Here is a 27482-nt window from a genome sequence, read left to right as displayed (position 1 = left end):
GTCTACTCCTATGAATGGATCTTTCTATGTTCTAATATATATGTATATTCCAATATACACTGCACATAATTATGTGCTGTACTTAGAGCTCCTTTTGAAAAGCATCCAAAAGTTCCTGCTGCTACATAATGCAGTGACTCACCTGCTTAATAGGGTTGGAGGCTCTGAGTACATAACACCAAGCTCCATGCTTTGCATTAGTGACCTACTCACTTCATGGAACAGTCTAAAAGGAACTAGGTATTGTCTTTGAAGACCTAATGGTCTGGGACCAGTTATAGATGAGATTATCTCCCCATATCTTGTTTCATTTATTGATACTGGCTAGATCACTACTGCTAGCAGTTCCTGAAGTCTTTAGGACCAGTGGTAGGGCACTCAAATTGGGTGCTGTACCTAGAGAATCAGCTTTCCTTGAGGTCCACAGCAGCTCTGAGTTTAGCAAGCTCTGGACACAAGGAAAGGCTTCCTTCCCACCCCTTAACTGCACCAACACAAGTAGGCAGCAGTGACACAAGGCTGACAAACATTTGTTGTTTTTAATATAACTACAAAACAACTAGTTAACACTAGAGCAGGTGTTATATAAATGCAAATGTTCAACCAGACAATTCATTTTTAAAATCTCTGTCCACCTAAAGAAACCGCAACTTAACAGCTAGCATGTTTTCACCAGGAGATAAAATGCTCATGGCTGTAGAGATGCAGCAAGTCAGAAAGATCAAAAGATTTCTTTTGCACAAACAAAAAATACAATACAGGGACTGATAAAACCTTCCACTAAATTATCATGCTCCCGTAAAAGATGTTCTAGATACATTTTTCTTCTCAAAATAAACAAACACACACCCATATCACTTTCTCCCAGCAAATTATGCTTTAAGATGCCAGGTAGAACCACCACCAAGTTGTGAGAACTCCAAATAAGCGTGTTCTTAGATGCCCAAGAGATCTTCCAGCAGAGCTAGGAAAAACCTGACTTTATATTCCAGATATTTCTGACATAAAAAACAAAACAAGAAAAGAAAAACTTTCCAGCTTTCTTTACACATCATAAACAAAAACAAAAACCAAGCACTGGCCCCAATTTTTAAAGAAATCCTTTTTGCATCACCATTAAATAACTTAAAATGTACAAGATTTATTTTCCAGGGAAAATAAAAGCCATTTTAATTGCATGGTGGTCTCAAAAAAGTAGCATGCATATTTTCTCCTGGCATATAGCATCGGTTGTTTATATGTATAAGGTAAAGTGATGGACTCAGAACAACTCTGAAATCCTAGAGCACACATTGGATGGTTTTAAAAATTAAAAAAAGATTAAAAGTGAAAAATTAAATTTCGCTCCAATGAAAGGAGAATGGAAAAGAAAAGAGAAGGAGAAAAGTCAGAGAGTAAACAGAGAGCAAATAAGATTATTTAGATTCAGTTTTCTTGCCTTTAAAGCAGGAAAAACATCACGGCACATCATTCTTAGAAAAATATGATACAAAGGAAACAATATGCTTCGTTTTCCTTCTATTTAGAAAATTTTAAGGTCAGCAACAAATAATATTGAACGTAAGGAAGCTGCCTATTGGATGCACCAGGTAATCATAAAGTTACGCCATGTTCCTTCCACTTTAATAAGAACATAAAATATATGCCAACTTAACCAGCTTGTTGAAAGGTATGTAACTCCCTCTCCCTTAAGTAATTATGCCACCTACAAATTAGAGAAAAGCACTGCCATATAACTAATAATCTGACTGTCAAGTCTGGTTTTGTTCTTTTAGAATCAACATGGTGTATGGTACAAACAAAAAACTAGTTTTAGTAATCATGAAGGGGGGGAAAAAAAACCACCATACACAAACGCACCTCACCTTCCAATTGTCTACATATCCCATTTAGGCCTGGCCTTTATGAGATTATGAATCAGTACTACCTCTGGGACATATACCCCAAGCTATACAAATCATCACTATTAAGGGTGGCCTGACTGCTTGGCAACAAGCACGTCCTGCTGTCAAACAGGAGACACAAGTTTGAAGCTATCCTCCAGCTCTAATAAACCAAGATGAAGAAGGATAATCCCAACGTTCAGAGGGAGGCGAGAAAACAGCATATTCTATCACTCTGGAGCAACCCCTAGAGGTCAAACGAATAATATCCAGAAAACTATCAGCTATGTCAGCCTCTGGGCTAGGTACAGCAACGTAGACAAAACATTAAGATGAAAAACAGTCAAAATAATGGTCCTCACCAAAACAAAAAGATTTAATGTACTACACGTGTAATTTATGGTAAAGTAACTCAATTATGACCCTTATTTTATTCCTCATATAATTTCTGTTTACATCAGATGGGAAACTAGCATATTTCAGAAATGTGTTCCTTCAGTAGAGCATTCACATTTGCCTCTATGTAGCTATATGCAGCACATTTGAACTTGCTGTTTAGTACATTGTCATGCAAACTTCAATATGTAGCAATTTTATGCAGAGTGATGGAAACAGTACAGATTTTACAAGTTCTCTAAATTTTGATCAACTGAAAGCTAAGTTTGTATTCATCTACTTTCAAACTTCAGACTTGGTGATTTTTAAAATCTTTTGAGTTGAGTGGCCCTGTACAAAGACTCCGTAAGTACATAAGAAAGAACTAGGGCGGTCTCATTACCTCCGAATAGCTTAACTATATCAGACAGTAAAGCAAGAGAATAATTGAACCTTTTGCAATAGACAATCCTTAAAATCATGTCCTCATGCAATATATTATATTAAAAGTTCTTGGTTTGAAGTATAAGAATATTTTAATAGCAAAACTTTACCACCAGGAATTGCTACAGTCTGGCTCTACACCACACTCAACATGGCATTCAAATTATTCTTGTGTGAAACTCTGCACAACAACTAATTCAAAGGGTAACAATAAAGTGTACAATGACCTGCTTTTCATACATTAATAGGAACACAGGAAACAGATCCGGGGAAAAGCAGAAGTTATAGTGTGCTGTCCCCTACAAGAAGTTTGAAGGTACAAGCAACGTTTTAAAACCATTGGGGGCAGAGGGAATTTATCTGCCTAACTCATGTCCATGTTAACGACAGAGGTCAAGGGATGAGAGTAAATGAGCACATGCAGATTTTAACGACTACAACTTTAGTATCAGCAGCCCAAGGCAGCATAAAGGCTTGGTAAGAAACGAAGCAGGCGTCCGATACTTAAAATTCTGAACTTCAAACTAATCACTCCGAAAACTGCCATAAAAAGTTTAATTAAACAAGTTGTTTATTTGAGAAAGAGAAAGGGGAAAAGTTGCAAAGGTGACACAATGGGAAATTGGAACACTTAACCCCATCAAGAAGGGGACAGGGATATTACTGCAGTGAAGAGGCCAGTGGCCTCCCTATCTACAGGGTTTGGAAAGATATGCCCCTCTCTCTTTTCCCCCACTTCATTCTCCTTATACTTGTGCAGCTTTTTTTTTTTTTTATAGCCCTGAACTAAGCAATTTTATTTTAAAAGATAAAATCCTTAAGAGCAATAGACAGTCCCAAAATCACTAATTATCTCTTAACACCAAAATTCTGAAACAAAAATATAAAAAGACTTGGGCAATGTTTACACCAAATATTTATTTTTGTGCCTCTGGGTCAGAAAGGACAGTGTAGCAGAGCTGTCTCTTCCCTGAGGCATAATTCATATAAGTGTGAAACTATTACCAAGCAATCCTTACACTAGAGGCAGCTCAGGGAAATGCCCTGTTCTTAGATACAAATAAATGTAGTTCTTAAGGTTCCCAAGTTTCTTTAAATCACCGTGTAGGGTGTTTTATTTTTAATTATTATTCACGTTTGCATCTTGAGTCACTGATAAATCAAATTAAATAAGGTTTAATAAGTTTCAATGCCCTAAGCTACTTCAACATTAGGTCATCTTTGTCACGCAAGAACTGGGAGTGCTACACCCTGCAGCAATAACTAAAAGGCTACTTGATATAATGGCAGGTTTAAAAGCAAACTTTCAGACCAAGATCATTTAGAATGCAGATCCTTGAAATACGTTAAATGTTTCCATAAATTAAGATTTTAAAAATCATTTCCTCATAATTCAGCTTTTGTGACCTCGCCTATTCTATATAAATAGAAAATCATATATACATACACAGTACATTTTAATCTACAGGAAAATTTAAAAAACGTTTTTAAAAACTAAGTGTGACATACTGCAAGCAGTGCTTCCTGCTAGGGCACACCTGTTGTGAAATGATGTATTACTGTCAGCAGGTGTAAAAAAAACCAAGCCCCTCAGTGGAATTTAGATGTGTAATGCAGAGTGCATGTTTCAACAAGAATTATGACACAATAGTACATGCTCCATTTAAAATGCTGAGTTAGATTAAACAGTAACATAACCAGTCACTGAAATTTAAATCCATGAAGAGGCAGACTAAACAGAAGCAATGTAAAACTCCCCCATTTGTGTTTGATCAGTGGAATATTCTTAGAGCCAAAGTTTTCCCACACACAAAGAGAAAGTTTTTGCAGTAGGTGGAGGATTCACTATAACTAGAATCGAAACTTGCACACTGCAATGCACTGAAACAATTTGTGAGTTTCATTCTAATTCAAAACAGTCTTGCCATATCCAAGCCCACTAAAAGCAAGTTCCAAAGTACATTCTTTGAATACCAACCTCCAAAAGCATTTTCATCATCTTCCCAGTGATATCATAAACCAGGAGAGTAGTTTGCCTCACTTGACAAACAAGAGCCTAGATGTAATGCTAGATTACTCTTCTCCAGAGAATATGCAAAAACCTATGACTTCTATGTAGAAGAAATCTTTAAGACTAGTTTGTGTGTCTCTCTTTCTCTCTCTCATTCTGTGTATATATATATATATATATATATTAATTACACACATACATACATACATATACACACACGCGCGCTCTATGTTTGGGACACCACACAGCTGCCCTACCCCAGAAGCAGCCCAGGAAAGGAATTGTCCTTCTCTCATCCTTGCTCCAGAAGGGTAATAAATTTCTGACCATCCCTTACCAGAATCAATTACTATCATGCTAATTCAGCATGATTGGGGAGTGGTCTTTGCTCATTTATTTGGGATGGGACAGACTCACAGTCAAGGGAAACTGTGCAGGTGGGGCTATCATCACAAAACAACAGTCAAAAAGGATAGCATAAAGATTTCTGGAGATTATTAAGCAATCTCAGTGCTCACATGCCAAGGCTGCATTTTGTTCCACGCCATCCAGTAATGATTTATTGAATATCAGTTATACAAAATTCTAACTAGGGGGAATAGTACGAAGAAATCTATATAGCCTCTCCAAGGGAGAAGGAAAACCTATATTTTGACTCATGATTTTACTTTAACAAGTGTGCAGTATAAACAAAGTAAAGCTTCCTAAAATGAATTTCCTGAAAGAAATACTCATTTACTCATATTCTACTCCACTTTTAAGATATTAATATTTTTTCGCAAAACCTCTCTTCCTTTTGAGTCCGTTCGTTTCTCATTTCTATAATTGATATTAAACTTTTTCTTGCCTTCAATCCTGAAGCGTTTAAGGGCATTTTAAACAATTAATGTCAATAATGATTTGAATGTAAATTACCAACAGTAGAACACACACGACATAAATTTGCCAAACACTTGCTCCCTTCCCAGAAGGGGAAGAAAATAAATCATATCAAACCTGTTGCTTCCAGGGATTAAATCATACTCTGGTTTCGATTCTACTTGTTAAGTGTTCACCTGTTTCGCTTAACACGCATTAATGAACAGGTGGATAAAGCCAAAGCCAAACCCAAACTCAAAGGAATGACAAAACACTAAATGTAATATACACCCTGCAAGTTTCATCATGCACCTCAGAACAGTCTACAGTCTGCTTTTCCAGGTCTGACAAGGAGATGATGAAACACTGTTCTCTAACTCTTTTGAAAAAGCACTGCAATGCCTACGGAGCAATACTTCCCCTTTCTTGAACAACAAGGCTTAACACAAGTTATTCTAAATGTAGCTCAGGGTCATTTTTCTGAACTGGGGATGCAAGCGAAGACCAAAAAAAGTCAACTACAGCCCCACAAACTTGCTTCAATATTTAGTAATGCACCACAACAAACATACAGCGCTGTATTTGGGAGTGGCAAATTTATGCAAGTTATGTAAAGTCTCACTGCACGTTAGCAAATCCTGAATCCAATAAGACTGTGCAACACCACACTTTATTTAATGGCACTTATGTTACTTCAGCTTTGATGAAAAACAGCCAACCAAAACAAAAAACACACTCCAATATATTTGGGCACCAAAAACACCAGACACAATACATTGTATATTGTAAAATGTTGCATCAAGCATGTATGTCACCCTTAAAGTTATCTATATGTAATAAGGATAAACCACAAACACGATCTTATTTACGTAGGATATCTTGGACATTTGTACATATGAAAGGAGTGTGCAATCACCCAAAAGATCACTGACAAAGAGCACGGTTACAGTTAGACACAATATGAAATTAATATACGATTCATAGGAGAAAAAATATTTTAGTCTTTAATGTCAATCTTGGAATAAACCCCCTCAATTTATGGGCTCTGTTAGTACTATTTAATGCAAGCAATGTCACTGGAGGAAGTAACAGCTGAAAAACAGACTAATGCAAAAATACTACATAACATGTGTTTTCTTTTTTGGATTATTCAAAGACAGTCTAAATAAAATAGCCTGTTAAAAATGGTTAGATCATTATTCCAGTTCAACAGAACACTGGGCAAAGACTGTCACAAATCACTAGCAATTTTAGATATCCAATCTGAATGATCTTACAGGGGACACAGACTTTTGAAAATCCTGGGCTTTCCGTTTTGGACATTGTCAATTAATATCACTATTACGCCACTTTTTTAGCTTTTTGTACCAAACCAGAAATAAATGGCGAATTAGGAAATGACCACTTTGTATTCAAATGCATATTTTAAAAATTAGGATGGGTACCAACTTTTATATTCTATTTTATCTGCCAATGGCAAAAAAAAAAAAAAAAAGTGATTCCCCAATGATAGAACCTGCACTAAGGAAGTCACGTATTTAGAAGTGTTCTAATAGAAACCCAAATGATATATACAAACAAAATTCTGGACGTCTTAAAAATTTAACAGGAATGTATTTTAGTACCAGCAATAGCACATTGTGGAACAAAACACTATAAATGCATTAATTTACTTGGACGATCTTTTATGGTATCAACAGTGTTTACCAGGGCCTGAAGCATGCCATCCATTACAATATTCCCTTCCATGGTCTGGAAGGAGGACTTAGATAATGTTGAAAGGGCCCAGTCCAGGAAGTCTGCCATTCTTTTTTGTTTGACATCAGGGCGGGTAATAAACCTGTCACAGAAAAACACATTGCAAGTTACCCATTCAGAGCAATCCAATTAGTAACTATTTTTCCTTGCTACCCAAACTGATTTCAGTTCCTAAAGGCAACAGTCAAATGGACATTTTCCAAGACATTTTTGGTATGAACATTCCAAATGTCAGATGTTTAACCCTACCATTTCCAAATGAAGTCCTAACCTATAGTATTTCATTTCAATGCACCATCCTGTAACTGGAATTAAGAAATTTATCAATTTAACTGTCGGGAACTACAAATTGTTAGATTTTTCAGGAATCCCCAAAAAGATGCTTTCCATTATTTTTCGTTTCAATTTTATGGGAAGCCACTGCACTCAAACAAAACAAAATGATCAACCTCTGCAAATTTGAAGAATTTGATCAAAAATTGTAAGATGCGTCACTACTGCTCAGTGTTAATTACCAGCAGTTTAGTCATGTTAGTCTTAGATATTGCAAGTAATATATCTGTATTTGTAGCACCTTTATTTGAGCATCTAAAAAACCTTTTATGATTTAATCCTCACCACATCCTGAGAGATATAGTAATATACCCATTTTACAGAGAAACAGACAGACTCAGAAAAGTCACAACAACTTCCCTAAGGCCACAAAGCAAAGTATCCACAGTCCCACAGACAAACGGATTCCAGGGGTCCTGGTTCCCTGATCTGTATACTAACCATGTGATCAAATTCCCTCCCAAGTAAAATGTAAGGCAAAGAGTCACTGGAATTTATCTCCAAAGGATAATTTTGCTAATGATACAACCTTACATTAAGAATCAATAGATCCAAATGTGTATCAAAATATATTCAGAATGTTCTCCAGTTCAATTATCTGGTATTTGTTATGAGTGCATATCCATATGCAAATTAGGTTTTAACTGAAAAGGTGGTGCGGGACTGACAACAAGGGGGCAGAATAGAACCCTGCACTGAAACACAGGGCTTCTTTGTGGTGTCATCCTGTTAGCAGGTGCTTGAAACTTACATTAATGTACTGTATTACTGGCAAGTCATATTGGACATTAGATTCAGTCCAACTATTAAACTACTCTCTTTTCATGAATAACTCATCTTTATGAATGCCTTATAGTAACTGAACTTACAGTCCAAAGGGGTGGATGGAATTTTAAAAAAAAATTTGGGGTGGGGGGGGCAAAGATTAAAAAAGATGCAGATTAGCTCTTTTGAAGAGCTAGGTTTGTTTTTTTGGGGAAGTGGCAGGGTGGGAGTGCACATTCAAAATTTACTAGAACAGGAGTCGGCAACCTGAGGCTCCGGAGCCAGATGCGGATCTTTGGCTGCCCCCTGGTGGGCAGCCGTTTTTTGAGGGGGTACAAGGTGCAGGCTCTGGCCGGAAGGCGCTTACCACAGGCAGCTCCCAGTCGGCGGCACAGCAAGGCTCTGGCCCCATGCTGCTCCCAGAAGCGGCTGACTGCTGGCACATCTCTGTGCGCCCCTTCGGGGGGAGGGGGGCAGCAGATCTCCGTGCGCTGCCCGCACCCGCAAGCACTGCCCACACAGCTCCTATTGGCCAATTCCTGGCCAATTGGAGCTGTGAGGATGGTGTTGAGGGCAACGTGCAGAGCCACCTCCCCCGCACAGCATGCAGAGACGTGCCAGCAGCCAGCCGCTTCCAGGAGCGGCATGAAGCCAGAGCCTTGCTGTGCTGCTGACTGGGAGCCACCCGTGGCAAATGCCTCCCAGCCAGAGCCTGCACCCCGCACCCTCACCCACACCCTCACCTACACCCCAACCCCCTGTCCCAGGTGAGAACCCCTTCCTGCACACAAACTCCCTCCCAGAGCCCGCACCACCTCCTGCACTCCAGCCTCCTCCTGTTTATATTCAAATTCAAATGGCAGAAGTCGCATTACAAGTATTGGTGAGTAGTAATAACTTTAATTTGTTTAATTATAATTAGTTGATAAATTCTAACTCTACAAGTAGCTTTGCGTGTGATACGGCTCTCGAAATATTTTGGTCAAAGACAAAAACAAAAAAATGGCTCTTCTTCATTGAAAGGTTGCCAACCCCTGGACTAGAACAAGAAAACAAGACAGGCTACTGTCAGTACCAAATATACATCCACTGGCTTATTAGAAAGACAAGGTAGGTGAGGTAATATCTTTTATTGGACCAACTTCTGTTGATGAGAGAGACAAACTTTCAATCTTATAGCTCTGTGACAGAGAATTATTGTACCTTCCTTACAGGCCAGCTTATTTGGTGCTTGAACACGTGTTATGTAGGATAAATGGTTAGGATGTTCCAACATCCTATGTCTAATTCTCACTTTAAGGCTTCTTTGACAGTAAAAAAAAACAAAGAAAACAGCAGCACTACTTTTTGGGGGAGGGGAGAAGAAAGATGAGAAAAGTACTGTTACACAGAACAAAATTTAATGTTACTAGTCCATCTGCATGAATTTAGTGTTCCAAGAAGGTGCCAGATTAAAAGAACAGAAAACAGAAACCGTCTCATAATCCACATAATATACTATGTAACCAGCAGCCGTAGGGAATGATTTTCCACCCTTTCTGAATCCTATACTAAAGAGCACTCCTTACAGGCAAGAGAATGTAATTCAAATTTCATTTTCTTGGCAGTACTGATGAAGACTGCTAAAAGCATCAACTGTTATAGACACCTCTCCTCTCATACAGGAAGGAATATGCTTATTTCAGATAGGCCAAACAGCTGCCTTATGGCAATGACTTTTCGTCACCATATATTGGGGCTACATTCATACAAGTATTCCATGTACTACTACCAATACTGTAAGTCCACCCAGTACTGCCAATAGAAATCTTTTCAAGCTAAGAAATTAAAACATTTTCCATTTTGCCAAGATCAGCACAAGACTTACCTGGAAACCAGTACAGCAGCTGCATCTCGAGCCTTATCACTGACAACCAGGTAAGACTGAAGGTAAAAAGAAAATTAATTGTCAAAGCATTTGCAGAGACAGAGTTAGTAATAAACTACACAACAGGTTTGAAAATACGTACTTCTTAATGTTTACTCTTATGAACATTAGACTGAGCCAATGAAAGAAAGAAGTTTAAACAACTTTCCATTTAGCAAGCCACATGCCAGAAATCAAAGTTCCCATGTCAATGTCTTTGAAAGTAGGATCATCTTTTCTATACTGTTGCATTAAAGCAATACAGACTAATGTCAATAACATCAGCTATTCATTTTTTGATGCTATTATAAAACCATCCTGAAGGGATTTGTAACTTAACCATTTCAATTTACATCAGGTTAAACTTTGTGGGAAAGTTTATCTATACAGATGCTACTTTTCAATCAAGCTGGCTGTAGCCTGTTGAGCACTTTTTCACGTCTATTTCATATATCATTGTTTGCTCTAGTCATAAACTTAGGACTGTAAATTGACTAACCTGGGTTTATAGCATGAAAACACTACCCATTTATTTCTGAAATCAATTAGTCTAACAAAATATGCATTTAAACTACATAGTCTTAAAATTAAATTGTCTACCAGTTTAGAAGAATGAAAAACTTAATTTCCTTCTTACATTAAAGAATGGAAAAAACTGTATGCAGGATTTGCAACTGTGGGCTAAACCCTTTCGTATTACATAAGCAAAATGAGGCCTCAAAATTAAGAGGTCAAAATGTATCACATATAATAAAATACAGTGACATCTTTGTGTACAAAACCAAGCAGCACTTACTTTTGCTACTTTGAGTATGCGATCCATTATTGGCATTCGAGTGTGTCCTTCTTCAGAAAGGATATTTCCATCAAGACGAGCCAAATCAAAAGGTATCAGACATGTCATGGAGAGCCACAACAAGAGCATGTAGCGAGTCTCCCACGTCTAGGAAAAAAATATAATAAAACAAACTTTGTTTGCTCCAAATACGCTGTTGGAGCAAAGACACAACCCATGCTCTCAGGAGCGTGCAACCTAACTATACAGGGAAAGCCATTCAGACATGAGATGCCCTAGAATACAGAAGGAGAGAGAAGTGTGGCAGCACCCCAATACTAAGAGCTACTGTGACACTGAGCCAGAAGGGGTTAAGCAACTAACAGGATAAAATGACCCAAATTCAACCCTTAGAGACATATTAGTAGATAGAAAAGGAGTACTTGTGGCACCTTAGAGACTAACCAATTTATTTAGTCTCTAAGGTGCCATAAGTACTCCTTTTCTTTTTGCGAATACAGACTAACATGGCTGCTACTCTGAAACCTGTCATATTAGTAGATAATGACTGTAATTTTTTGTGCGTGTACATACATATTGTTAGATGTTGACAACGTAACCAGAGACAGTTCCTGTCTGTCACTATGTTCTATTGAATAAAAGATCAAAAGGGAATATTAACATTTTGATGAAGTTTGGGTGTAACAATATCATTGTCTTTATTTCTCTTTGAAGTCTGTAGTAAACTACCTGTAAATGGCTGGAGATGGGCAGTTGTCGTATGCTAATCAATGCAGCTAATTACCAGTGAAGAGGAAATAGGAAGTCTTACTTCAAAGCGACAATGCTTCACCCAAGGAATACCGGTTATCAAGAGGCTGCCAGCGAACTATAAAACAAACTCTAGGGCCCTGATCCTGTTATCTCAAATCTGCTTAAGCATTATCAAGGGAAGTTTCAGTCACAAGACTGAGGTCTCCGGCTCCAGTCTGGATCACCCCGATACTGGACTACAACCTATGGAACTAATTCTGAAAGAACTCTTCGCAACTCTAAAGCTCGCCTAAGCTTTGACCTCAGAATGAAACTGACCTAAGAATTTTATTCATGTCTGTATGTATAATGATCTTTTAACCTATACGCTCTCTTTTCTTTTTCAATTATAGTTTCATTAATAGGAATTGGCTGTAAGCGTGTATTTGGGTAAGATCTGAAATATTCATTGACGTGGTAGGAAAAGTATCTGATCCTTTGGGACTGATAGAACTTTTCATATGATGAACAAGATTGTCAGTAATCCTCATATTTGACTTGGCTGTCTGGGTGGGAGCCCAAGACTGGGTTGCTTTAACAGAACTGTATTTCTAGCTTCTCAGTAACTAGTAAGGTATTGTAGAAGCTGTTTTGGTGAATCTAAGTATTAGAATAACCACCAGTTTTCGGGATCATCTGCCCCATTCTTTGCAGTTTGCCCTGATTAAGCAATCTCAGGGTGGCCCCTCTGGGATCCCTGTCAAAGTTGTTATCAAGTTGAAATCTAGCAAATTTATAAAAATTAGTTTAAAAGTAGTGTCAGGTACCACACCTGTCCTGAGTGTCCCTGTAAAAATCACATGAATTAGCTATCGCCATTTTCCTGTTTGTTTGGGTCTTTTTAAAAAATCATCTCTCTCTATTCTTGTTGTGTGAAAGACCAACAAAAACAGTAGGGGAACTGATTATACAGGAGTAAAAATGAAATTTAATGTAGACATTGTCACGTGCCACAAAACTGAAGAGAAATGTGTTCTACTTTAATCTCTTACAGTATTTTTAGATGTTACTTGTAAGAACAGTAGACAAAACATTTTCAGACAAGAGTATGGTTTAAATTGATAATGTCTCTTTAAACACTGAAGGGCAATTCCTACATAATTGAAAATGAGTAACAAGAAGAGAAAACATCTGCAACCTTTTCATAACTTCTCATGTCTATGCTTCCCCAATATAATCACTTGAGAAATCAAGGTTTTACTGTGCAACCAAATTCATCCTTTATATAGGTATTTCTATGATCTGGAAAGATACTTATTCACAGATTAAAGTGTTAAGAAGTATCTTTGAATAATTTAGTAGAAATTGCCAATTTTGAGAGAAAATATTTTCTTGTATTTTAAACAAAACATTGATATAATAAAAATCCCACATCTATGTTTGACCGCTTTACCATTGTGTGTTGGTCAATAACAACAATGGTACACTGTATCATAGCACAGGCAGGAACAATAAATGGTATTAATAATTAGCAACTTGCTCATGTAAATTTTGAGCACCAATGCAATCCAATTCACTGTTTCATACTGATGAGCCTTGTTGCTTGAGCAGTATAAAGGAAGTATTTTTTTAAAAAATTCAATCTCAATAAGACATTTGTATAGTTTTCCTCATTTATAGGTCAAACAGCACAAATTTGAACTCAATCACCACCTTTGGCAGGAATTCAAGAACTACAGTTCATACCATGTCATTTTGTTGGACAGAAAGAAAAAAAAAAAATAAGCAAACAGACTCTCCTGCCTAGAACATTCTCAGCAATCTCAAACATAGCATCAGCTGGCTACACGGCAAAATCATTTTTTGCCTTTTCATTACATAGTTTCAGAACTCAGTCTCCTGGATTTACTCCTCAGTGAAAAGACAAAAGATGCCAGCAAATAAATAGTTTAACGTTTTGGGTTTTTTCCAAGACTGGGCACTCAATAGCCGAAAAATGTAACTGATCTGTTTTGCCCAGATACGTTATGATTTTCCTCAATGTCCCCAAAATATCATTTGTTTTCTGCCAGGGGGGCTCACACACTACCGGACAAGAGCCCTTTCCACAGAGAAGTCTGCATCTCCTGTCCGAGAGCATGCAAGCCACTTGCACACACATGCAAAAAGGGACAGCTGCCAGTGAGCCTGGTGCCCGCTCCAGTGGGTGGGGTTGGGGGCGGTACAGCCACACAGGAAGAGCTGCCCGCCTGAGACACTGGCTCCTACAAGCAGCAACGGCTTCCGACATGCTGCTGCTTTCGCCGCTGCAGTTCCAGGTAGAGCCCTGCAGCTCCGTGGATATCCGCTTTATATCCGCAGATATACATTTTGTATCCGCACAGGGCTTAAAACATACTCAGTTGATGCTGAGTTGTCTGGACAGGAATTAAGAGCTTACAATCTGACAGGACTGAACTATCCTGTCTTCTGTGATTTTATTTTCACAATTTTCCATCATTTTGATGTAACAAACTATAACTATAAACCCCCTTTATCTGGGATAGAAAATTTTTTTTAATTGTTCCTTAATCCCTTGCCTATTTTCTCTCTGCCCCCTACTTAATTTTTTTTCAGTATTTAACCCTTTCCTATTTTCCCTTTAAATTTAGTTTAACCCTTGTCCATTATAGTTTATTTTAGCCCTTGCATCTTCTTTTGTTGGTGTTTACACCAATTTTACTAACACTCAAAACTCCCTACACACCTCCCTACTCCCAAAAATAAAAATGGAAAAATCCAACAGAGCATCTTTTAGTAAGACCACATTTTTCCTCTGAAAAGGATACTTCAGAATATTAAATCTAGCTATCCAGTTTGACATTTCTAAGTGTTTCATGATACATAGTGACATATAAATATATACTTTTATATCCAGTTTAAGAATAATTGCATCAAGCTATGTTGCTCCATTTTCATTTCTGCACAATACTTTCTTTGGCTTTTTTTCTTTTAAAACAAACAAAAGGGGGGGAGGGGGGAATCTCACCTCATAGTCCTTAGGATTCTGATCTGCAAACATATCCAAGACAGGCTGTAGATCAGCTACTTCATGAGGAAACAGTCGGAGGAAAATTTTATACCCTCGTACCTACCAAAGAAACAACTTAATAAAACATGTCCAAGGAAAATAATACAAAGACGACTTTCGGAAGCATCTTACATATGATGTTCAGTAGGTACAGTAGTGATATGAATTAACTTTCAAATAAACTGGTAATATCTTAAAATACTACATATCACAAACTCTACTAACTAAAGCTGTTACTGGGTGACAAGCTGGGATATCCTGTCTTTTGATTTTTCACCAAGTAATTTAGAGTCAGTGGCAGAATTTAACAAAACCATGTAATTGTGAGATCCATGACATTTTTCCATCATCCCTTCTTTTGCTCGACTTTTATGGCAAAATTTCTTCTCCACTCCACCCCTCCCAACCAGAACTATGACCATACCATTACCGCCCCTCCGCTAATAAGACAGCAGGCAAACCGAAGAGATGAGCAGTCAGAACACTACCTACATGATACCATCCACTGAGTGGGTGTCTCAAGGTCGCTCTTAAATTCAAGTAATGGAGAGACATGCCACTGCCATACAAAATGACACCATTCTAGAGTCTCCAAATTCTAGCCCACTGAAGTCAAAGGTGAACTCCAAATGACCAGGATTTGGCCCCGACTACTTCAGCATTAACTTAGTCTGCAACCCTACTAGTGGGAAAATCATATGAATTACTACTTTGAGCCTCACGAGCAACTAACACTTTTGCTGAACAAAGGTTTTATATTTTGTCTTCTCTGATTTTAAGATCTTGTACTGCAATGATTCAACACTGAGAGGTGACAGGTCACATGGTACCAACTTGTTGTTTCCAACTGCTTCTACAGTTATCCAGCATCATCAGTGCAAAGAAGGGCCTGTAAAAACAGGCAAATCAGCAGGAAATGGGAAGGAAGAGTCTACTTAGTCCCCTGCACTAGGGACCACAGCTATGTAAGAGGAGGAAGAGAGGAAACAAAATTCACATGCTGGGATCAGATTCACCAATGTGACTAGAATGTCTGTGAGAGAAGGGCCCAAGTAGCAGAGAAACATATGCAGAGAAAGAAGAGGAGGGGAATGCAGCAAAAAGCATGAGCAAGGATGGAGATGGAAAAAAGAGAAAACAGAACAGATGGGAACAAGAGATAAAAATGAAGAACACAAGCACACAGTATATGTATCTTTTTTCAAAAAGAGACTAAACACTTATCACATTTAAAAGACAGCTAAACATATCTAAATACTTTGCATGTAGAGAACTGCTGCTGCAGCAGCCACAGATACATTATGGGACTGCAAATGGGGGAAGTGATCCTCATGGCCACAAATGGGAGGGGAGGTGCCCATAAGATAATCGCTCTTTATTAAGCTGTGATCAACACTATGAAAAAAAAAAATATATATATATATATATATATATGGGTGAATACCTTCTAGGATCTTTTAAAATCTAATTTTAACATGTTCTAAAATACAACAGTGTAAGTCAGAAAACTACATTGTGTTATTTTTCATTCAAAACTCAACTGCAATATTTTGAAATATAAAGTCACTCCAAATATTCTAAGAAAGTAAGTAATTCTTAACCAACAAATAAGTTGATGAAAGTTTCTACATTATTAAAAAAAACTCATTTATACCTTTGTAATGATGTAAAGAAATTTAAAAGCCAGATGTACTAGTGGACAAGGAGACTTGTTATCCCGCACCACATCCAGCAATAAATGCATCATCCACTCTAGAGAAGGAGGAAGGGTGGGGGAGAAAACAAAACACAGGAAGCATTTGAATTAGCTTGCATGTTTCTAATCACAAAAAGTTAGGCAGTGGGTGTATAACAGTACATTGCACACTGTTTAACACCAGCCACAGCAGGCTTACAAGGCAAACATGAATCATTTCAGTTTAGCAGCTTGTGTCAAAAAATATTCACAAAAAAACATAGAGATGATGTTCCTACCTAGGTGTGAATCCAACAAGTGAGGTTGTTCCTGGTACTTGTCCATTATAACTGAAAAAAAGAGATTTAAATTATTCAAGTGAGATGTCCTTAATTAGGCTAAATCTATACTATGAGGTAGGGGTGTGACGTCCACCTCACGAAAACACCTATATAAATACCAGGGTAGCCACAGTAGCATGGATAGTGGAGGCACAGCTTAGTTGCACTGAGCACAAACCTGCCTGAACCCCTGGGATACGTACTCAGCGCCTGCCTGTGCTGCTATGTGTACGTGAGCTGGGAATCATATCCTTAGCTCGTAGTGTAGACATATCTTTAGAGTGCAGAAAGTGTTAACTTTATTTAAATATACTCCCTGCTACAAAACTTTATACTAAAGTGTTTCCACCTTAATGGCTAAATGCTGACACTGCCCTCTACTGCGTATCAGAGTACCAAAGAGTACAAAATTCTCAGAGAGGTTACCAGTATCATGCATCCTGTCCATTAATGTAGTATGAGGTTCGTAGTAAAGACAACCACAGACCCATGCAGTTCCCTCTAGGCCTCTTCCACATTGCTAAAGGAAAAACCTATACGCATAGAGATGAAGAGATGTGAGTGAGGTCACTATTATACCTCCCCACCCCGTGTGCTGCTGTCCTCAACTTGCTGATCTCACTATAGTTCTCCATTCCCAAGATCAAGCAGTCAGCCATATATTTCTAATAGAGCACTGCAAATGAAGGACACCATTATACTGAGTGTGCACTGTAGCTGCTGCAAGTAGAACACCCCTATCCTGCACCCCAATAGCTCAGACTTATTCCCCTTTCACCCCTCCCATTGCTCGTCCCCTTGACAGACTCCTTTTCCCACTTATCTTCAAGGCTATTGCATTCTACTCGGTCCTTCACCATCAACAGCTGCTGATTCCAGCTGAAAATCCTCACACACAGACTTCTAGAGTCCAAGCAGGGTAGGAAAAAGGCTGCTGGAGCCACTATCATGCAGATCCAACAGCAACCAATGGATCACATACGAGAGGCTACTCCAGTGCTCGGGAAGTGGACACAGGAAAGCAGCCATGGAGCAGCTCCACCATTTCTTCTCTCCAGGCTGGAGAAACTCTTCAGCATACAGCTCAGCTACTCTGGCTATGCGTTCAAGCCAGGATGTGGGCTTTGTGCAGTTCACACCTCTACTATTTCAAGCTGCCTGCCTGATGGCAGACTTCAGAAGACAATACTGCATTGTTTCACATTTGGAAGGCAAAACTGGATCATCTCAGCAATAATGAACCATGCTGAGACGGAGATGTGTAACATATACATATTACTATATGACATAGCTGCCAGGGAAATCAAATTATAGCCTAAATCAGTGCTGCTCAAGCTATCTGATATGTGGGACCAGCAATTTTTTCCCCCCCAATGTGAGCGCAGACCGGCAGCCGATGACTCACAGACCGGCACCGGTCCGCAGACCACCACTTTGAGTAGCACTGGCCTAAACGATGTTGTTTTTCCCCCCCTCACTACACTCTAATATATCGTTTCTTCTTTTGGCTGTTTCCTTCTCACCCCATCAGGTTATTCTTCTATCTCTCTTAGGGAAAATGTACTCTTTTGTCCTTTAAAACCAAAATAACATCCTTCTAACCCTTTCTTTTTTCTGCAAACCATTCTGCTCTTTATTCATTTGCTCCTCCCCTTGTGTTTTTTCCTCTCTTCACCATACCAATTGTTAGGACCTAGATGCAATGCAAGTTTAAAAACATTGTACTAAAAATACCACTAGATGGCACTGTGGAACCAACTTAAACCAATCCACTAATATTGTTATTTTCACACCTATAACTCCACTGATATGGTAACACAATGCTTATCTATTAGCAACAATCACAATTCTGCAGTTCTTACAAAGGCCAATATCCTATTGAAGTCAACGATAGCTTGAGATCTCCTGTCAACTTAATTACTCCAGTCTCCATGAGCAGCAGTAGCCATGTCAATGGGAGAAGCTCTCCTGCCGACATAGCACAGTCCACACCAGCACTTAGGTCAGTGTAACTTGCATCGCTTGGAGGGGTGGGGGCAGACACGACTTATTCACACCCATGAGCAACATAAGTTATACTATAGACAGTGGTAGCGTGTACATAGTCTCAGTACCCTGACAAATTGCATGCCCATGATGCTATCCAGCAACTTGAAACAAGCCCTAAAATCATGTTAGAAAGAGTGAACTGGAAAAATAGTTTTTTTCCATGCTATAATTTCACTCTTTAGTGTTCAACAAATTAAACTGGTACCACTGGATAGATCTTCATAGGAATTCCCACACCAGATTAGACTAGTAGCCCATGTAGTCCAGTACCCCGCTTCTGACAATGCCCAGCACCAGATACTTTAGAGCAGTGGTTCTCAACCAGGGGCACACGTACTTCTGGGGCTACAAAGAGGTCTTCCAGGTCTTTCTATCAACTAATCTAGATATTTGCCTAGTCTGACTACAGGCTACGTAAAAACCACTAGTGAAGTCAGTACAAACTAAAACATCATACAGACAATGACTTGTTTATACTGCTCAATATACTATACACTGAAATTTAAGTACAAAATTAATATTTCAATTAATTTATTTTACAGTTATATGGTAAAAATGAGGAAATAAGCAATTTTTCAGCAATAGTATGCTCTGACACTTTGGTATTTTTATGCCTGATTTTGTAAGCAAGTAGTTTTTAAGTGAGGTGAAACTTGCGGGTATGCAAGACAAACCAGATTCCTGAAAGGGGTATAGTAGTCTGGGAAGGTTGAGAGCCCCTGCTCTAGAGGACAGTGTCAAAAAGCCCTATAATGGACAATTATGGAATATTCTGCCCACAGATTAAGTTACTTCCTATCATTAGGCAGTTATTGGTTGGTTTATGCCCCGAAGCACAAAGGTTTAGATCCCGCATAATGTTTTTCCTACCTAATGTAACTGTAGAAAATTCTCATTTTACACACAAAGTGTCTAATCAGTTTTTTAAACCTGCTGAATTCTTGGATTCAGTGATACCTTTTGACAGTAAGTTCCACAGGTTATGCATTGTGTAAAAAAGATATTTCTTTTTATCAGTCTTACATGTGTTACCTTTCAGATTCACAGGACAACCACTTGTTCTTGTGGTATGTTTTCTGACTGCCAAAGGACACTGAAGAGAGATTTTCAGTGTGCTGTACACAATGATGACCAAGTCTTTTTCCTGAGCATCTCACAGTTAATTTAGAACCGAGCAAGCATCCATGAGTTGTTCTAGTAATTCCTTCCAAAGTGCATTACCTTTTATTTGTCAGTGCTGAATTTTATCAAGTAGACCCACCGATTCTTTTGCAGGCTTCCTGCTTCTGAAATACTTCGGGAATCTTCTGGGTTTTTTTACAACTTTAGCTATTGGCTCTTCAAAATCCATTTTGGTCCTTTAATTTCCCTCATATACCGCATGCTGTACAGTATGTTCCTACTTGTGGGCTTCACCTGGATCAGATTTCCAAGTTTTAAAGGATTTGTTTGGCTTGAATAGCTTCTCAGACCTTCCCATTTAGCCACACTGATTTACTACTTGCCTGCCTGGTTCCTGTTTTGTTCAGCAACATGCATACCTTCTGAGGCTCTTCTTGGTTTTGTTTTGTTTTTTAAGTAGCATCCATGTCATCTCAAAGATTTTACTTTTAACTTCAGGGCCTTTTTGACTAGTCTGCATTTTACCAAAGTCTCCCTTTCTGAAGTTTAGTGTTACTTTATCCCTTTTAATGGATGAAAAACTGGCTTTAGTTTGATATAGTTATCAGTCTTTGAATATCACAAATTAAACAGGCATGGCAGACTTTTTGTAAACTCTTGAAATACACAGCTAAGTAATATTTCACTAAAAGAAAAGGAGTAGTACTTGTGACACCTTAGAGACTAACCAGTTTATTTGAGCATCAGCTTTCATGAGCTACAGCTCACTTCATCAGATGCATTCAGTGGAAAATACAGTGGGGAGATTTATATACACAGAGAACATGAAACAATGGGTGTTATCATGCACACTGTAAGGAGAAAAGGAGTACTTGTTGCACCTTAGAGACTAACCAATTTATCTGAGCATAAGCTTTCATGAGCTACAGCTCACTTCATCGGATGCATACTGTGGAAAATACAGAAGATGTTTGTTTTTATACACACAAATCATGAAAAAATGGATGTTTATCACTACAAAAGGTTTTCTCTCCCCCCACCCCACTCTCCTGCTGGTAATACCTTATGTAAAGTGATCACTCTCCATACAATGTGTATGATAATCAAGGTGGGCCATTTCCAGCACAAATTCAGGGTTTAACAAGAACATCGGGGGGGGGGGGGTGTTAGGAAAACAAGGGGAAATAGGTTACCTTGCATAATGACTTAGACACTCCCAGTCTCTATTCAAGCCTAAGTTAATTGTATCCAATTTGCAAATGAATTCCAATTCAGCAGTCTCTCACTGGAGTCTGGATTTGAAGTTTTTCCGTTGTAATATCGCAACTTCCATGTCTGTAATCGCGTGACCAGAGAGATTGACTTCAAATCCAGACTCCAGTGACCTAGAATCCTATTTTCGACGTCTCTGACTCAAGGAATATTTCCAACACACCTCTGAACAACATACTAATCCACAGAGACCTTCCTACCAACGCTACAAAAAGAAGGATTCTGAGTGGACTCCTCCTGAAGGTCGAAACAACAGACTGGACTCGAGGACAACAGACTGGACTTCTACATAGAATGCTTCCACCGACGTGCACGGGCTGAAATTGTGGAAAAGCAGCATCACTTGCCCCATAACCTCAGCCGCACAGAACACAATGCCATCCACTGCCTCAGAAACAACTCTCACATCATAATCAAAAAGGCTGACAATGGAGGTGCTGTTGTCACCATGAATAGGTCGGAATACGAACAAGAGGCTGCGAGGCACCACTTTCTACAAGCCATTACCCTCTGATCCCACTGAGGGTTACCAAAAGAAACTACACCATTTGCTCAAGAATCTTCCTGAAAAAGCACAAGAACAAATCCGCACAGACACACCCCTGGAACCCCGACCTGGGGTATTCTATCTGCTACCCAAGATCCATAAACCTGGAAATCCTGGATGCCCCATCATCTCAGGCATTGGCACCCTGACAGCAGGATTGTCTGGCTATGTAGACTCCCTCCTCAGGCCCTACGTTACCAGCACTCCCAGCTATCTTCGAGACACCACTGACTTCCTGAGGAAACTACAATCCATCGGTGATCTTCCTGAAAACACCATCCTGGCCACTATGGATGTAGAAGCCCTCTACACCAACATTCCACTCAAAGATGGACTACAAGCCGTCAGGAACAGTATCCCCAATAATGTCACAGCAAACCTGGTGGCTGAACTTTGTGACTTTGTCCTCACCCATAACTATTTCACATTTGGGGACAATGTATACCTTCAAACCAGACACTATGGTGCTAATAAGCGACCGTCATATAAACACCACCCTATACCAGAAACCTACTGATTGCTATTCCTACCTACATGCCTCCAGCTTTCACCCTGACCACACCACATGATCCATTGTCTACAGCCAAGCTCTACGATACAACCGCATTTGCTCCAACCCCTCAGACAGAGACAAACACCTACAAGATCTCTATCAAGCATTCTTACAATTACAATACCCACTTGCTGAAGTGAAGAAACAGATTGATAGAGCCAGAAGAGTTCCCAGAAGTCACCTACTACAGGACAGGCCCAACAAAGAAAATAACAGAACGCCACTAGCCATCACCTTCAGCCCCCAACTAAAACCCCTCCAACGCATTATTAAGGATCTACAACCTATCCTGAAGGATGACCCAACACTCTCACAGATTTTGGGAGACAGGCCAGTCCTTGCTTACAGACAGCCCCTCACCCTGAAGCAAATACTCAACAGCAACCACATACCACACAACAGAACCACTAACCCAGGAACCTATCCTTGCAACAAAGCCCGTTGCCAACTGTGCCCACATATCTATTCAGGGGACACCATCATAGGGCCTAATCACATCAGCCACACTATCAGAGGCTTGTTCACCTGCACATCCACCGATGTGATATATGCCATTATGTGCCAGCAATGCCCCTCTGCCATGTACATGGGTCAAACTGGACAGTCTCTATGTAAAAAAATAAATGGACACAATCAGATGTCAAGAATTATAACATTCATAAACCAGTCGGAGAACACTTCAATCTGTCTGGTAACTCGATTACAGACCTAAAAGTCGCAATATTACAACAAAAAGACTTCAAAAACAGACTCCAACGAGAGACTGCTGAATTGGAATTAATTTGCAAATTGGATACAACTAACTTAGGCTTGAATAGAGACCGGGAATGGTTGAGTCATTATAAAAAGTAACCTATTTCCCCTTGTTTATTCCTTCCCCCCACCACTGTTCCTCAGACTTTCTTGTTAAACCCTGGATTTGTGCTGGAAATGGTCCACCTTGATTATCACTACAAAAGGTTCTCCTCCCCACCCCCCCCAACTCCTGCTCGTATTAGCTCATCTTAAGTGATCACTCTCCTTACAGTGTGTATGATAACACCCATTGTTTCATGTTCTCTGTGTATACAAATCTCCCCACTGTATTTTCCACTGAATGCATCCGATGAAGTGAGCTGTAACTCACGAAAGCTTATGCTCAAATAAATTGGTTAGTCTCTAAGGTGCCACAAGTACTCCTTTTCTTTTTGCAAACACAGACTAACATGGCTGCTACTCTGAAACCTTCCATGGAATGTATGTTCAATAGTAATTATGTCAAAACAACATATAGGGCCCTCCTTAGGCATATGCAACATACGCAGCTGCATAGGACACCTGAAAATTTGGGGTACCACTGGGTCTTAGTGTCCACCCTCTCGGCTTTCCTATCCCTGTTCTGACCCTTCCTGCAGACTCCCACAGCTGGCTGCTGCAGCCTGGTGAGTCTTCCTCTGGAGGGGATCTAGTAGTTAAAAGTGAAAAAGCCTTCCAGCCTACCAGACCTATTAGCACAACACTGAAACTATTAAAGAGCCACTCAAAGGGTAATAAGAAAAGGAGTACTTGTGGCACCTTAGAGACTAACCAATTTATTTGAGCATGAGCTTTCGTGAGCTACAGCTCACTTCACCGGATGCATACTGTGGAAACTGCAGAAGACATTATATACACAGAGACCATGAAACAATACCTCCTCCCACCCCACTCTCCTGCTGGTAATAGCTTATCTAAAGTGATCATCAAGGTGGGCCATTTCCAGCACAAATCCAGGTTTTCTCACCCTCCGCCCCCCCCCCCCCCACACACACACACAAACTCACTCTCCTGCTGGTAATAGCCCATCCAAAGTGACCACTCTCTTTAAAATGTGTATGATAATCAAGGTGGGCCATTTCCAGCACAAATCCAGGTTTTCTCACCCTCCTACCCCCCTCCAAAAACCACACACACAAACTCACTCTCCTGCTGGCAATAGCTCATCCAAACTGACCACTCTCCTTACAATGTGCATGATAATCAAGGTGGGCCATTTCCAGCATAAATGTGAGTGAGTTTGTGTGTCGGGGGGCAGAGGGTGAGAAAACCTGGATTTGTGCTGGAAATGGCCCAACTTGATGATCACTTTAGATAAGCTATTACCAGCAGGAGAGTGGGGTGGGAGGAGGTATTGTTTCATGGTCTCTGTGTATATAATGTCTTCTGCAGTTTCCACAGTATGCATCCGACGAAGTGAGCTGCAGCTCACGAAAGCTCATGCTCAAATAAATTGGTTAGTCTCTAAGGTGCCACAAGTACTCCTTTTCTTTTTGCGAGTACAGACTAACACGGCTGTTACTCTGAAACCTGTCAAAGGGTAATGAAGCCATTTACCAGGTACTTGCCAAACCCCAGGTATATACTGTCAGTTTCTGACAAAAACAGTTGCACATTACTGTAACATTTACTCAGAACATGTTAGTCTACAGGACCTTAGTTTAAAATTTGCTTTAAAAATATTTCATTAGTGAGTTGGTGAAGATTATAAAATCACATCTCTAAAAAATCCTTGCATAAATTTTTAGATGCACAATCGTCTTTAGCCTTAAATGCTTGAATCTTCAGACATATCGTTTTTTAAATAAATCCTTCAAAAGACCACCCTTATCTAAAATACACATTTTAATTACTAAAAAAAAACCACTTGCTTCTAAAGTCTTCCTGTCCATCTCTTTCTCCGTTCACCCCCTCTCCCTCCAGCCCCCACTGAAGAGAGCCCTTAAAGGGAAAACACCCCTTTCCTTCCAGATAGCTGGACAAAGAGTTTCCCTTTCTTTACTTCTGACTATCTGATGAACTAGTTTTAAGAGAACCCTCCAGCAAAATCAGTACCTTAGTAAGATATAAAATCCTTTGTTACGCCTAAAATCTTTGAAAACATTTTTGAAAGTTGGTGAAATTTCATAAACATGTCTATTGTTATGGAGATCACACAAACTAATTTAGTGTTCCCTTTTTCTAAAACCAATGAACATTGTTATGAACACACTAAACTTCTGTGACTGATTTAAAATAACGTCTTTGTTTCAGTGAGTTAAATACGTAGAAATCTGGAATGATTACTTTATGAAGGCTTAAGAGTACATTTAAAATATAAAATCAGCTTAGAAATACTGATTAAGAAAATGTAAAACAGAGAAGAGCTGCATCATGTATTCCATAATATTTAATGTTGTATTCAGCAAGACAGCTGACTCACCCTTACTACAAAGTTTTTGCAAATAAAACTGACAAACTTCAGGGCATATCAAAAAATCTGTGACTGATTTTTTATTCCCAATAAGTGCTTTTAGTGCTTTTAATTAGGTATCTTCTGCATGTCCATTCTGCGTGACAGAGAGGGTACGGGGTCTCTGGGGGGAACTGTGACTCACCGCCACCGTGAGGCAGGACGGGCATCTTGCTATCCTTTGCTGCCTCATCCCTCCCCGCCCCCCCTCAGGCTGTGAGCCTGGGCTGCCATCGGGCATAGGGGCACCAGTTTAATAATACTGCATAGGACCCCATAAATCCTAAGGACGGCCCTGACAACATACAACCTCTGGAATAATATTTTAAAAAGCCAAAAATATAACGTTTTCTTGACTGTATCTAAATAATTGCTGGAGAAAATAAGTCACTTCTTCACTATTTCCATATTTGTACAGAGCTGAATGTGTGTCATGACAATCTGGCCCAACCAATTGATATCTCCCTCACGTATCTTTACTGTAGGTATCACCTTTGGTAACTGTCACTTCTCTGTGATACCTCTCTTAATTTCATCACAGTAGCTGCCTAATATACTCTATACACCTACATGACCTTCTATACAAGGATCTCAAACCATCTCACATATAATAGTGATTTAATTTTCACAATACCCCGTGACATATTTAAATATTAGTCATATTTTACACATAGGGAAATACACACAGAAGACCTAAGGCCCAAGTTTTCAGAAAGCATCCACTAATTCTGGGGTGTCTAGTTTGAGACACAGTTCTTATTTTCAGAATTCCTGAGCACCTACAATTCCTGTTAACTTCAATGGAAGTTGCAAATGATCAGCAACTCTTATTTACTTTCTCCACATCTTTCATGACTTTATAGACCTCAATAATATCCTCCCTTAGTCATCTCTTTTCCAAGCTGAAAAGTTCCAGTCTTATTAATCTCTCCTCATATGGAAGCCATTCCATACCCCTAATCATTTTTGTTCCCCTTTTCTGAACCTTTTCCAACTCCAATATATCTTTTCTGAGATGGCGTGATCACATCTGCATGCAGTATTCAAGATTTGGGAGTACCATGGATAGAGGCAATATGATATTTCTAAAGGCTCTTTTCTAAAGCATATTTTTCCTTCTGCTTAACACAACGATGAACTCTTACTTCCATGTTCTTTCCACTCTGGTGTTCTATTCCATGCTCATCGTTTTATCCATCTTTATATCCTCTATGCACTGAATTCCCTCCCATACCCCTGATACCAGGGCAACCCTTTCCTCAAATCCCTCCAAGAGACCTACTTTTGTTAGGAATCAGACCCCAAAACAAATGAACAGAATTTAAAGTTTGAGGAAAGTTACCTAACCAACTCCTTCTTCAGGGCCTCACACTATCTACTTTCTATGCCCCTCCTAGACTAAGCTTTTCATAGCACTTGTCAATTGTCTTGTACAGTCACAAGCATGCTGTCAGTACTTGGAAACAAGAATAATCCAATCATGAGACAACTCGGTCAGACAAGTGGCTAAAGTGGGATCAGAACTCACATCTTCCAACTCCAAGACCTGTGCTTTAACAGCTAGATGGCAACGCTTCATTTCATGAAACCAATAATCAAACAGCAGTATTACAAGCAGAGGAACTAACTAAAAAGGTCCCCTTCCTGCTTACGTTGATTTCAGTGGGACTAGGACCAAGTCCAAGGATAGATAATTCACCCTTAAAGTCAATTATTAAAAATATATATCTAAACCTACTGCTTGT

At 39.3% G+C, this 27482-nt stretch overlaps 1 protein-coding gene across 1 annotated transcript in view; it reads right to left on the bottom strand.

The window, feature by feature from the left end:
- TBCD (tubulin folding cofactor D) overlaps positions 1 to 27482 on the bottom strand; it is a 252362-nt gene that overhangs the window by 223566 nt on the left and 1314 nt on the right. Inside the window, exons 3-8 of the mRNA XM_077833123.1 lie at positions 16906 to 16956; positions 16586 to 16683; positions 14890 to 14991; positions 11130 to 11276; positions 10295 to 10350; positions 7279 to 7411 (exon numbers count right to left, since the gene is read on the bottom strand). Of these exons, the coding sequence (XP_077689249.1) occupies positions 7279 to 7411; positions 10295 to 10350; positions 11130 to 11276; positions 14890 to 14991; positions 16586 to 16683; positions 16906 to 16956 (587 nt within the window). The remainder of the gene's footprint in view (positions 1 to 7278; positions 7412 to 10294; positions 10351 to 11129; positions 11277 to 14889; positions 14992 to 16585; positions 16684 to 16905; positions 16957 to 27482) is intronic.

The sequence above is a fragment of the Eretmochelys imbricata genome, chromosome 14 (genome assembly GCF_965152235.1).
Source record: "Eretmochelys imbricata isolate rEreImb1 chromosome 14, rEreImb1.hap1, whole genome shotgun sequence".
NCBI classification, from domain to species: Eukaryota; Metazoa; Chordata; order Testudines; family Cheloniidae; genus Eretmochelys; species Eretmochelys imbricata.
Note: the sequence above shows the minus strand (reverse complement) of the source record. Positions and strands in the feature narration are given on the sequence as shown.